This window comes from Etheostoma spectabile, chromosome 12 (assembly GCF_008692095.1).
Source record: "Etheostoma spectabile isolate EspeVRDwgs_2016 chromosome 12, UIUC_Espe_1.0, whole genome shotgun sequence".
Taxonomy (NCBI): domain Eukaryota; kingdom Metazoa; phylum Chordata; class Actinopteri; order Perciformes; family Percidae; genus Etheostoma; species Etheostoma spectabile.
The window spans coordinates 19,655,217-19,668,269 of record NC_045744.1 but is presented as its reverse complement, the minus strand read 5'-3'; the positions used below and the strand labels follow the sequence as shown (position 1 = coordinate 19,668,269).

The following is a 13,053-nucleotide window of genomic DNA, read 5'->3' as shown; positions in this document are numbered from 1 at the left end:
TTCTGCCCACTTTTACTCAAAACACAACACAGAATTCCATTGTCCCTTCGCCTCTTCTCTTCAGATCAGTTATGTCAATGTAACCTGGCTATTGTAGTTTTGCGTCCCCTCTGAGATGTTGCCATCTTATGCTTGTTTGTGCCCCCCCCCCCCTTATTCTATGGGTGCAAAAGAGGTTGATTTCGTAGATCAATCCCTTTACTTAACAGAATTGATTGATTGATTAAGGTCTTTGTGTTTTAGAAAAAAAATAATGATTTCCTATGGTTGTTGATGAGCTTGGTCGGGTTACATGTGCATAGTAGTAAATAAGATCCAGTAAAGTGAAACTGCCTTTTTAAAAGTGCATCGTCTTCATTAAATATGCATTTTAGAGAAAATCCAATTGGCAAAAAAAACAGACATGCCGGAACGTTGAAACCAAATAAGTAGCTTAGAGGGAAACAAAAAGAACAGGAACTAAAACCGTAACTTCATTTTCTTTAATTTAAATCTTACTTTACAAAGATTTTTGTCTGAGCCCATAGAATTAGAAATCAATGTTATTTGGTTGTTTTATTTTTTATACCTCCTACAGCTCCTCATGTCAGTCTTAGCACCGTCCATCTACACCTCTTTAAGACGTTGCTTTGGATGCTTACAGCTGAGAGGCAGGAGAGTTTTCTCTGAGCTGAGCTGCTATTGCCTTCGTTTTGGACTCCATGGCAGCGTAGACTGAGAACACAGTGCAGATAACCGATTGAGATTTATCACGCTCCCTGTCACGGTGCAGATGATCCTTGGTGTTTTGGGAAACCTCTTTAATCAACAGATTTTGGTTCTCAGGGACATGTAGTCTTTAAACTTGAGCCTCAGATTTGCACTGCAGCGGCAACTACTTCCTGCTTTAGGGCATACTAAGTTATTTACATGTACGTCTTTAGAAAACTAGTTTGACTGCATATGAAGCTGCGTTTTCCACGTTTTGTTTTTTAGGGGGTGTTGGTGTATTAATTATGCATAAAGAAAATTGGCCTTCTATCATGGCTTTGCTTGGACATACTGATCACTTTCTGAAGCATTACATAATTTGTATCAAAATACGTCAGCTCTGTCAGGTTTGGATCAGTGGTGTTAATCAGGCCAACATGGATTGATATCAGTTTTAATGTTTCCATTTGTTTTGGGATCATTTCCCATCAAGTTTGACAACCTTTTCTTTCCTTTGGACACTTTTATTTTTTATGGTTAACAACACCGCCAAAGTCAAAAGTTGATCAATGCACACTGCCCGCAATGAATGCAGAATTACAAAACATTATTGGTATAATAAACACACACATATACACTACATGTGGTGATATTACTACTGCAGAGCAGCTTTACACCAGCATATAACCCAGAGTCAAACTCCACTTGGTGTTAACATTGCCAGAGGCTCTATTTTTTTTTTTTTTTTTAAATAGTTGTCCAAATTTTATAAACTAGACCATGTGAGAAAATCCTAATTTTTATTGTTCCAGTTTCCAAAAGCAACCTGAGACAAAGTCAGTCTTTCAGTTTTTAATTGTACAGGCCCAGGAGATTATCTCTGATTATACACAGTTGCAACAAAAACAATGTTCTTGCTTCCACTAACGTACTTTTTAAACTGCTCCGATTAGACCCTTTTTTTCTTGTGAATATGGGCGCTCACACAGTTTATAGTATTCTATACTTTGGACATCTTAAATTTAAGTACAAGCCAACAATTAGGATCTTAGGGATTGTCTGACCATGCACGACTGATGTCACTTACAATAGTTTCTTTTCATCCAAAATTTTCATTTCGTTATGACAGTTGCGTGCGTGGCGTAGGATTGGACAACCACACGCGGCTGATGATTGATTAGCTTCCTTCACAACTTAATCAATTGTCTTAAGTACAAAGAAAAAAAAAAAGTAAGCATTGATGTACGGTGATGATATGCAGTCCCATAAGGCTTGAAACAATTTTTGTACCTGTGTAAATGCAGCCAAAGAGCATTGTAACACGTGATGAGTCAAAATATATTTAAAACACTTATAACTACATTATAGGCCTGCAAAATTCAGTGTATTGTTTTAGTATTCTAAGATGCTTTTTGGAACGTTCCTCCAGGTCTTGGTGAGGGGTTTTCTAAAGCTGTTTGGCTAACTTAAATTCTTGGCTTCATTGATCACCTCTGTGCACATCTGGACCTTTACACGCACGCACACACACACACACTTTTCAATTTTAAAGATCTTTCTTTCCTTTTTAAGCTATGGATTTTATGGATACCCTTTTTATATGCAGTCTTGGGGTCTTTTCTAAGCTAATTATTGTTTGAATAATGTTTGTGGTGAAGCTACAGTGATGGAAGCAGTTGCACCAACGAGTGAAGTGTCTTTACTTTGTCCTTGTTTTGAGGCGCACACACGCACAGTGTGGTGTGATTGCTGTTTTAAGGCTGATATCCTTACGCCAACCCTGGGACTCAAGTCTATAAGGCTCTGGTGCAATAAGGGGAGTTTTTAAAACATTTAGGAAAATTGAAGCACACCTGTTGTATATCTGGGTTCTTTTTCTGTTTTGTTTTTTTTGTTTGTTTTTTTTTTAGAAGGGAAAAAAAGTAGAAAATTCTCAGTATAAAGAGAAAATGATTTTCTATTTTGATCCAGGAATGTGCTGTACATATCCATTTAATAAAGTAAATCTTTTGTTACAACATGGTTGCTTTGTTGGCATCAAAAACTGTTCACCATCAGTTCTTTTTTCCGATTTATTTTTTAGTTCAGTTTAGTTAGTAAGTATTTTTGGGGTATTTTTTCCCCCAAAAAACATTCCCATAGGTTGTTTGTACAAGCTCACGACACCACATTTTACCGTTACCTGAAGGCTACCATAGGTTCTACCGCACACTTGGAAAGGGTTATTTAGTTAGATGCTATATGCTCGCTAGTGGATGCCATTATATACTACACACTGGTCCTTTTTAAGAGTGTTTTCGTATCTGCCTGATAGATTTCAACGTGTAATTTTTAAATTGAAAAGCAAAACCTGAAGATAATATTTACAGGTTTTGATAGACATAGAGTGAAGGACAATGAAGAAGTCACCACATTAAAAAAAAGAGACATTTATTCATTTAGCACCAGGCGGTCAGTACAAACGTTATCTTTCCTCAGAAGCTCGGGTTTTGTTCAAACAGAAAGTATAATCAGACATCGGGAAAACCTACCACTTCTTTGAAAACCATTTTATCAGCCCGGCGGGTCTATACATCTGGAACTACATCTGAAATCAACGTTTGGTGAGGAAAAAAAATCTTAAATCATTGAGTGTGCATCATACAAAATCTACCTCTACAGAGTACAAAAACATTCTGACAATAACAACACACATATATATACATACATACAGTATGTTCCAACTTTATCCAAATTTGAAAATGAACTGGCTATATTTTCACACTATGGCCCGCTACTATATAAATTAATACAAATCACACATTGATTTTTTTTTTTAACTGTAATACTATCCGTAAAGCACTGATGTTAATGTTGAAACTAGTTCAAATCATTTATGAAGCAGCAGGACTAAAGTTCAGCAGAAAACAGCAAAGAATTTGTCCTGATTTGGACTTAATACTGGATTATGGGATGCCAGTTAATGATGTATTAAACAGATGCAACATATTGTAAACAAAACTGCGGAGTCATGTTTTTAGCCGGGGGCGCCATACTGCGATTTACGAATTAAGCCTTTGATATTATCTGTGTACTCTCCTGCGTTTGAAGCCTAAGGTTCTTGTTAAACATGGGTTAGCTCATTTTAAAAAAAATGGTTTAGCAATGCATGACTCTCTTCAATAATATATGTTTAATATCTGTAACTTTAACAGAGAGAAGACTTTAGTGGTAAAATGTTTTTGGTTAACTGCAGGCAGTTGTTTTTATTAATTCTTTTGGGCTTCACAGTGGCCTGAAAAAATATGGAGGAGGAAATATAAGTGTACACAGTATGAATTTCAAATAGTTCACATGCCATTTAAAGACTAAAACCAACAATTAACTGATCCTGCTAATAACTATTATTTATTATTCTTATTATAATTATGTTGTGTGAGTGTGTATCGCCTGTTATATCTATTCCCTCTGTACCATTGAGCTTAACTATTAAAAACACATCATTAAGCCACACTGCTGCATTGGGTGACATGTTCCTTCATTACCATGAACACACACTGTAGTTCATTTTGACTCAGTCACACATACATCGATCTGCTGATGCACCAAATGTTTATTAATCCCCCACTGAAAATAATCCCAAACAAATACTCTATTTCCTCCTGTTGAGTTGGTGTTCCCTAAAAACTACATCGACCAGCTGTTTTGGGTCTTTCCACTAGGTTTGTTGACATTATCAGAAATATAAAATGTTGCCAGTCTCATCCCTTGCCTAGAAATCACCTTCCTAAATGACACACACACACACACACACACACACACACACACACACACACACACACACACACACATACACACACACACACACACACACAAACACACCTGATTATTATATTTTCCTGCATAGCCTGAAAACGTCACGTCTGTTCAATACACAAGACCTAACTACAACACTGTGTTTGGAAATGAGCTTACAATTTGTAAATGGACCATCATTACTCAAACTTCCAGAGTTTCATTTGCAACTAATCAGAAATCCTCCTGTATAGTTCACATCCAAGCTAACCATGTTGCTGTTTGTTTTAGGCATTTTAATGTATGTTTAACTGTTCGAAACAGACAGTTTTAATCTCTTTCCCTACTTGACAATAATTTGGCTGATTTGTTCATCACAGTGAACATCAAGTCTACTTTACCTTTGTCAGAATATGATACTACAGGTGAATAGGGTACACACTTTGACTAACAGGTATCATGAAACTCCCTGAGTTCATTAGTTACATTAGCACGAGATTTTTTTTGTGTTACTAGTTTTTTTTTTAATGTAATGTTTAAATATGCAAATTATGCATTATATAATGAACTATGCACTCATTTATGCACTAATCCACAATTCCAGAACAGAAATCTAAACATTGGGCAAAGCCAGGATCAGAATTCTTGTTTCAATGTGTCACTGTGTTGACATATTAGACTCAAAGGGTTTTACAGAGTGAATTTTCACTTTTTTATCACTCAAAGAAATACATTTTTGCCATATTAAAAAAATAAAATGTGATTCAAATCAGGCTATGAATGATGTATTGCAAACTACTCTGTAAAAACCTTCAGAAAATAGGAATACAGCTGGAATGTGTGATGTGTAAGTACTACTGAAGTGGAGATTTCTGCTTGGAGTATGAGAATATTTTTGGATAAAACAACCTATACACTCATCTGAAAAAAAATCTGCAGATGCAAATAGACAAAATGTAGTAAAATAATCACTTCAATGTGTATTTCTTTTCCACTAGCTTGCCTGCAGGGTCTGGCCTTGAAAAAACCAATCCACACCTAAACGACATCACCATGCAGCAGTAACATTACACTGAAAAGAACTATAATGTAGACTTGATACTGTGGGGAAATGGATTGAAACCAATAGCTGCATAGAAGTGCAGGAAAAATATTAAGAAAAACAACGTAAGACGATGACATAAATGATGACATATATTTGAAAACGATCAGCAAAAATGCAAAGTAGAACCGATTAGCAGTAAAGGGGAATGATCTGTTAAGTTATTATTTTCTTCTCAGATCAACTTGATATGCAGAGTCATCTCTCATGTGCACACATACTGTGCATGTCCTGTGTGATGATTCTGTGCTATTATATATTCATAGGGAATATAAATAACATTAAAGTGTTGGATTACACATTGGCGCTAAAGGTGAAACTAAACAAAGTGAAAGGAACTCAAATGTGTGTGCACGTTGTATGTGTTCACTCGAGTGTAGGCGCGTGCTTTTTCCTACAACGTGTGTGTATGTCATCCGCACGTGTACACAAAGGTGCCTTTTGTCTGTGTGCTTGAAAGTAATTTCTATGCAGTGATATGTCATCATGATGTGTGTATGTGCCTGCATGTGTTTCCCATTCCAATGAAAATGTATGTGCACTGTGTCACATTTTCTACTCTTGCTCTTTCAGCACGCCTGCATGTGTGTTAATGTGAGAGAGAGTGGGTGTGTTTCCTCAGTCTCCTCAGGTCCTCCTTTGATGTGTGTTCCCCACGTATGTGTTCTCTATACACAGCACTATGTAGTGGTTGGAGCAGGAGCGGGTGTGTTGTCCCAACAGTCGCCCCGTCTGCAGCAGCGCAGCTTGGCCCGTCACCGCCACGTCAGCCGTCCTCCACGCCTCGCAGTAGTTGGTGGTCACGCGGATGCCCACCGTATTGGAGCCGTGCCACACTAGCTTTTCTGGCCTGGGGAAAGAGGGGGAGAGACGTAGTGACTGGAGTTATAGGCTGCCACTGTGCTAAATCAGAATGAGAGCTAGGTAGATTAAAAAGAGACACATTGAAGTGATGAAGTTGCTTCCTGTTTCCTCAGTGGTTAACACTGTTGCTTCACAGCAAGAAGAGCCTCTCTGTGTGGAGTTTCCATATTCGTCCCTGTGTCTGTGTGTGTCTCCGAGTGCTCCTCCCAAAGGTCTTAAGACATGCCACTTAGGTCAATTGAAATTCTAATTTGCCTATACTGTATGTGTTTAGAAAGGTCTAAAACTGATCCTGTTTCATGCCAGCCTTATTTAGGCATTGTGAACCAAAATGGTATTACCAGATTTGAGATCTAAACCCAAAATCTGAAGCTATATTTTGTCTTTATGTCATCCATCGCTGACACTGTTAGCTTGTCAAGCTAATGCAACAGTGGCTGGTCTCTTTTTACCTAGCCTCTTCTCTGGGGCATTGTGTACCTAAAGCAACACCTGGCACACATGGAGGCCGATGATTGGTAAAGTCATACACAAATCCTACACACTTACCATGCTGAGTCTGTCATCACGTTGCGTCCGTCGAAGGAGTAGATGGGTGTGGAGGGTTCAAATGTGCCTCCATTCCCAGAGAAGATGGACATCCAACTACTGAACAACACTTCACCCTGAGAGGAGATGAGAGGGGAGAAGAAGGTTTTATTGGATTATTTGGAGAGAAGAATCACAATCACAAAAAATCTACAAAACCTGTCAAACAAATAGAAATGTGCTGAAACATTCACCAGCAACTCCCCATCCTCCCCCACAGAGCATACCAGCCCCCTACAGCCCCAAAACAACTGAAATTGTCCATCATCTGGTAATAGGAATGTTCCACCCTCAATCGGGCCTCGACCAGTCCTTCCAGAACTGGCATAAGATGAGATAAGACAAGATAAGATAAGATAAGATAGATTTCCCACACTGGGGAAAATTCCTAAATCACATCAGAATAACACTAATACACATTACAGAGACATAGGAGAAAAAAGTTAAGTTAAGTTAAGTTAGAATAAAATAGAATTAGTTGGCGGATGGCCAACTTTGCAGACAGAGTCAGAAAGTTAAAAAAAATGTGTCTCTTTTTTATTACTGTATTTTGGACCAAAAATAAACAAATCCAATGGAGAGGAGAGGAGAGGAGAGGATGTCAACAATAAACAAATCATCTATTACCATTGCTCAGTGTAACTTTAAACCTGCAGGAACACAGTGGGCGACATGCCCTAACCCCAAGAAAAAAAAAAAACATATTGAAGGTTCTAAAGGTTTCTCCTCACCCTGAGGTTAACTACGGGCATGTCATTGCGATCCACCTTCCTCACGATGGTTGCTAGGTCCTGGAGATGCGAGGACAGGAAGGCCCTGTAGGTGGCTGTCAGCCCCATGGAGCGGGCCTGCTGGTAGCACTGGAAGTCTGCCCCGCGAATGCCACGCATGTCCCCTTTCAGCGGGGTGTTCAGCGCCACCAGATGGAGCTGGGAAAGAGGAAATTCAGTCAGTCATTCCAGCTTTAAACTATTCACAAAATCTCCGGCTATTAGAAAATGTGTTCACTTTTCCGTGCTCGAGTGTGGGTCTCCACTGTCCATGGTGTGGGTAGGCGCATGCTTTTCCATATAACGTGTGTGCCTTTTGTCTGTCATACTATACCAAGACTTTTTCATCCCTTTTGACATACTATACAAGAACTTCTTTTATCACTTTTTAGTGGTTGTCAGTCAGTTAGCTTAGGGAGATAAGAGTATGATTGGAAGACACAAGATTGACAGTTCAAATTCTATAGGGTGCTTTTATTTCCTAAGGAATGAAGAATACAAAGAGCGGTAGAAAAAAAGTTGTGTTTCTGTCACTCTCTATCCCATCCTGTTGGTTTGGAGAGATGAATGCACTTTTTTTTTAACATACTATACTATGACTTTTTTGAATCACTTTTTTGATAACTTTTTTGATAACTTTTTTGATAACTTTTTTGATGACTTTTTTTATGACGTTTTTATCAATTTCTTTCAACATACTACAGAGACAAAAACTTCAGTTCAGATAGCTTAAATTGAATGATTGGAGGACAGAAGGTTGAGTCTTTGAGGTCTCAAATGCTAAGTGAAAGAGAAAAATATGACAAAAATATGACAAAAACATAACTGTCCTGTCATCTCAGTTAGCTTAGAGAGATGAAAGTATGCATAGAAGATGGAAGGTTAAGTGTTTAAACCAGGGGTCTTCAACGTTTTCCAGGCCAAGGACCCCCAAACTGATGGCGAGATGGAGCGGGGACCCCCTAATTATATATATTGTATAAAATTGTGTTTTATCAAACTGGTCCTATAGTGCCATGTGTGCATTGATGACTGAAAGACATCTTCTGCCTCCATTAATCTGTTTACTACAGTGTGTTGAATTCATGTTAATGTGTATTTAAAGACATTTCAATTAGTGGAAAAAATTGCAGGGGGGAGGGGGGGGATATAAAAAAAAAAGTCTAATCAACCAAAACTTTCGCGACCCCCATGCAGTACCTCCGCGGACCCCCTAGGGGTCGCGGACCCCCTGTTGAAGACCCCTGGTTTAAACCTTATATATTTCTGTAAGTTTTGAGGTCCAATCTACTAAGTGAAAGAGACAAATATGCCAGAAACTCGAAACTTGTATTATCTCTGATAGCTTAGGGAGATGAAAATATGATTAGAAGACAGAATTTTGAGTGTTTGAATCTTAAAAGTTTTGGTACGTTTTGAGATCCAATATAAGTAAAAGAGACAAATGTTTCAAAAACGGAGCTATTTTTTTTAGGTTGGATATCTTAGAGTGATAAGACAATGATTGGGAGACTGAAGGTTGAGTGTTCAAATATTAGAGGGTGCAATTATTTTCAAGACCCATATTACAGGAAAAGTTGTTTCTGTGTCACTCTCTTTCCCAACTCTCCGTTAGTTTGGAGAGATGAATGCACTTTTTTAACGTACCATAATATGACTTTTTTATCACTTTTTTTTTTGACACACTATGCTGTGACGTTTTGGGACACGTTATATTATGATTTTTTTAATCTCTTTTTTCGACATGCTATACTATGACTTTATCACCTTTTTAGACAAGTTAAACTATGACGTTTTATCACTTGTTTTGACTATGAGTTTTTATTACTATTTTTAACGTACTATACTATGACTTTTTTGGACATGTTATATTATAATTTTTCTATTGCTATTTTCAACATATTATATTATGATATTTGATATGATATTTTTTATCACTGTTTTCAAAATGCTATACTATGGCTTTTTTATCACTTTTTACAACTTACTATACTATGACTTTTTATCACTTTTTCAACATTCTATACTGTGACTTTTATCCTTTTTTTGACATACTTTAATGTTACATTTTTTACTTTTTTCGACATACTATAACTTTTTGTCACTCTTTTCAGCATACTACCTTTTCGGCACTTTTTCAAATGTAAGTCTTGTGTCAGGTCAGATAGCTTACATAATATACTTTAACACATTTTTTCGACGTACTACACTATGACTTTTTTATCACTTTTTTTTGACATGCTGTACTACAACTTGTTTTCGACATGTTATATTACGACTTTTTTTATCACTTTTTACGACTTATGGTAAATTTGTGTTTATGTAAGTTTTGAGGACTAATCTACTAAGTGCAACAATGCTAGATTCTGCATGATATATATTTTTGACATACTACACTGACTTTTTTCACTTTTTTTGACATGCTATACTTTGACTTTTTAATACTTTTTTCAACATACTATGCAACAATAGGATTACTTTTTCATATTTTTCAACATGCTATGCTAGGATTTTTTTTGACATCCTATATTTTGACTTTTTATGACTTTTTTAACATACTATACCTTTGGTAATTTTTTTTCGACATAATATACTATGACTTTTTATCACTTTTTTCAACAAGCTATACTTTGACTCTTTTCATTACTTTTTTCGACATACTATACAAAGACTTTATTTGACATGTTATACTATGACATTTTTATCACTTTTTTCAACATACTATACCATGACCTTTTCTTGCTTAACTTTTGTGTCGGGTCAGATAGCTCACGGAGATACTATATTACGACTGTTTTCCCACTAATTGCCATAATGTGACTTTTTTCGACATGTTAAACTATGACGTTTTATCACTCATCGTTTTATCACTATCAATTTTTTTGACATACTATACTATGACTATGGGAGTATGGAGTGAGGGGGTCCCTTCTTAGGGCCATCCAATCTCTGTACGACCAAAGCGAGAGCTGTGTCCGGGTTCTCGGCAGTAAGTCGGACTCGTTCCAGGTGAGGGTTGGCCTCCGCCAGGGCTGCGCTTTGTCACCAATCCTGTTTATAATATTTATGGACAGGATATCGAGGCGTAGTCGGGGCGGGGAGGGGTTGCAGTTCGGTGGGCTTAGGATCTCATCGCAGCTTATTGCGGATAATGTGGTCCTGATGGCGTCATCGGTCTGTGACCTTCAGCACTCTCTGGATCGGTTCGCAGCCGATTGTGAAGCGGCTGGGATGAGGATCAGCACCTCTAAATCTGAGGCCATGGTTCTCAGCAGGAAACCGATGGAGTGCTTTCTTCGAGTAGGGAGTGAGTCCTTACCCCAAGTGAAGGAGTTTAAGTACCTTGGGGTCTTGTTCGCGAGTGAGGGGACTATGGAGCGTGAGATTGGTCGGAGAATCGGAGCAGCTGGTGCGGTATTACATCTGTTTATCGCACCGTTGTGACGAAAAGAGAGCTGAGCCAGAAGGCAAAGCTCTCGATCTACGGGCAATTTGTTCCTACCTCACCTATGGTCATGAAGGCTGGGTCATGACCGAAAGAACAAGATCCAGGGTACAAGCGGCGAAATGGGTTTCCTCAGGAGGGTGGCTGGCGTCTCCTTAGAGATAGGGTGAGAAGCACAGTCATCCGAGAGGAGCTCGGAGTAGAAGCCGCTGCTCCTTCGCGTCGAAAGGAGCCAGTTGAAGTGGTCGGGCATCTGGTAAGGATGCCCTGGGCGCCTCCCTAGGGAGGTATTCAGGAACGTCCAAATGGGAGGAGGCCCCGGGGAAGACCTAGGACTAGGTGGAGAGATATATCTCCAACCTGGCCTGGGAAACGCATCGGGATCCCCCAGTCGGAGCTGGTGATGTGGCTCGGGAAAGGAAGTTGGGGCCCCTACTGGAGCTGCTGCCCCGAGACACGATACGGATAAGCGGTCGAAGATGGACGGATGGATGGATACTATGACTTCATATCACTTTTTTTTAACATGCTATACTATAACTTTTTTATCCCTTTTTTCAACTATGAATTTCTATTACATTTTTCAGACATACTATACTATGACTTTTTTTATCACCTTTTTAGACAAGCTAAACTATGACGTTGACTATGACTTTTTAATAATTTTTTTAACGTACTATACCATGACTTTTTGGGATATGTTATATTATGATTTTTCTATTGCTATTTTCAACATATGACTTTTTTATCACTGTTTTCAAAATGCTATACTATGATTTTTTTATCACTTTTTACAAATTACTATACTGTGACTTTAATCCCTTTTGTTGAAATACTTTAATGATACTTTTTTTTACTTTTTTCGACATACTATACTATAACTTTTTGTCACTTTTTTCAACATACTATACTATGACCTTTTCATCATTTTTTCAAGCATAAGTTTTGTGTCAGGTAGATAGCTAACATAACATAATTTTTTAATACATTTTTTCGACATACTATACTATTACGTTTTATCACTTTTTTCAACATGCTATACTATAACATTTTTTCGACATGTTTTACTATGACTTTTTTTATCCCTTTTTTTGACTATGAATTTTTATTAATTTGTTTTAACATACTATGCTATGACTTTTTTCATCAATTTTTTCAACATACTATACTATGATTTCTCACTTTTCCCGACATGCTATGACTTTTTCAACATGTTTTACTATGACTTTTTTCATCAATTTTTATGACTCATGGTAAACTTATGTCTGTGTAAATGTTCAAGGCCAATCTACTAAGTGAAGGAGACAAATATCCCAAAGACATGAAGCATAGGTCAGGTCAGCTTAAGCTTCCTAAGGTTGAGTGGTCAAATCCCAGAGAATGCAAATGTTTCACAACCACTTACAGTCATAAAAAAATGAAACTAGATGACAGGAAGTCTTGACATGATATATATAGAATACATTTTTTCGACATACTATAATATGACTTTTTTATCACTTTTTACGACTTATGGTAAATTTGTGTTTATGTGTTAGCTGTGAGGGCTAATCTACTAAGTGCTATGATGCTGCATGATATATATTTTTTGACATACTACACTATGACTTTTTTCACTTTTTTTGACATGCTATACTATAACTTTTGGACATGTTTTACTATGACTTTATCCCTTTTTTCGACTTTGAATTTTTATTAAATTTTTTTAACATACTATGCTATGACTTTTTTTATACATTTTTTCAACATACTATATCATGATTTTTTTCACTTTTTCCGACATGTTAGGACTTTTTCGACATGTTTAACTATGACTTCTT

At 37.4% G+C, this 13,053-nt stretch overlaps 1 protein-coding gene across 5 annotated transcripts in view; it reads right to left on the bottom strand.

Moving 5' to 3' along the window:
- Nucleotides 1-5,214: 5,214 nt before the first annotated feature.
- The window catches only part of LOC116698864 (collagen alpha-1(XV) chain), a 60,090-nt gene continuing 52,251 nt past the window's right edge, over nucleotides 5,215-13,053 (bottom strand). For all 5 annotated transcript variants that reach the window (XM_032531084.1, XM_032531080.1, XM_032531083.1 and 2 more), the window contains 3 exons: nucleotides 7,750-7,947; nucleotides 6,980-7,095; nucleotides 5,215-6,416 (listed from right to left, as the gene is read on the bottom strand). In XM_032531084.1, coding sequence (XP_032386975.1) covers nucleotides 6,194-6,416; nucleotides 6,980-7,095; nucleotides 7,750-7,947 — 537 coding nt within the window. In that variant the 3' untranslated portion in view covers nucleotides 5,215-6,193. The remainder of the gene's footprint in view (nucleotides 6,417-6,979; nucleotides 7,096-7,749; nucleotides 7,948-13,053) is intronic.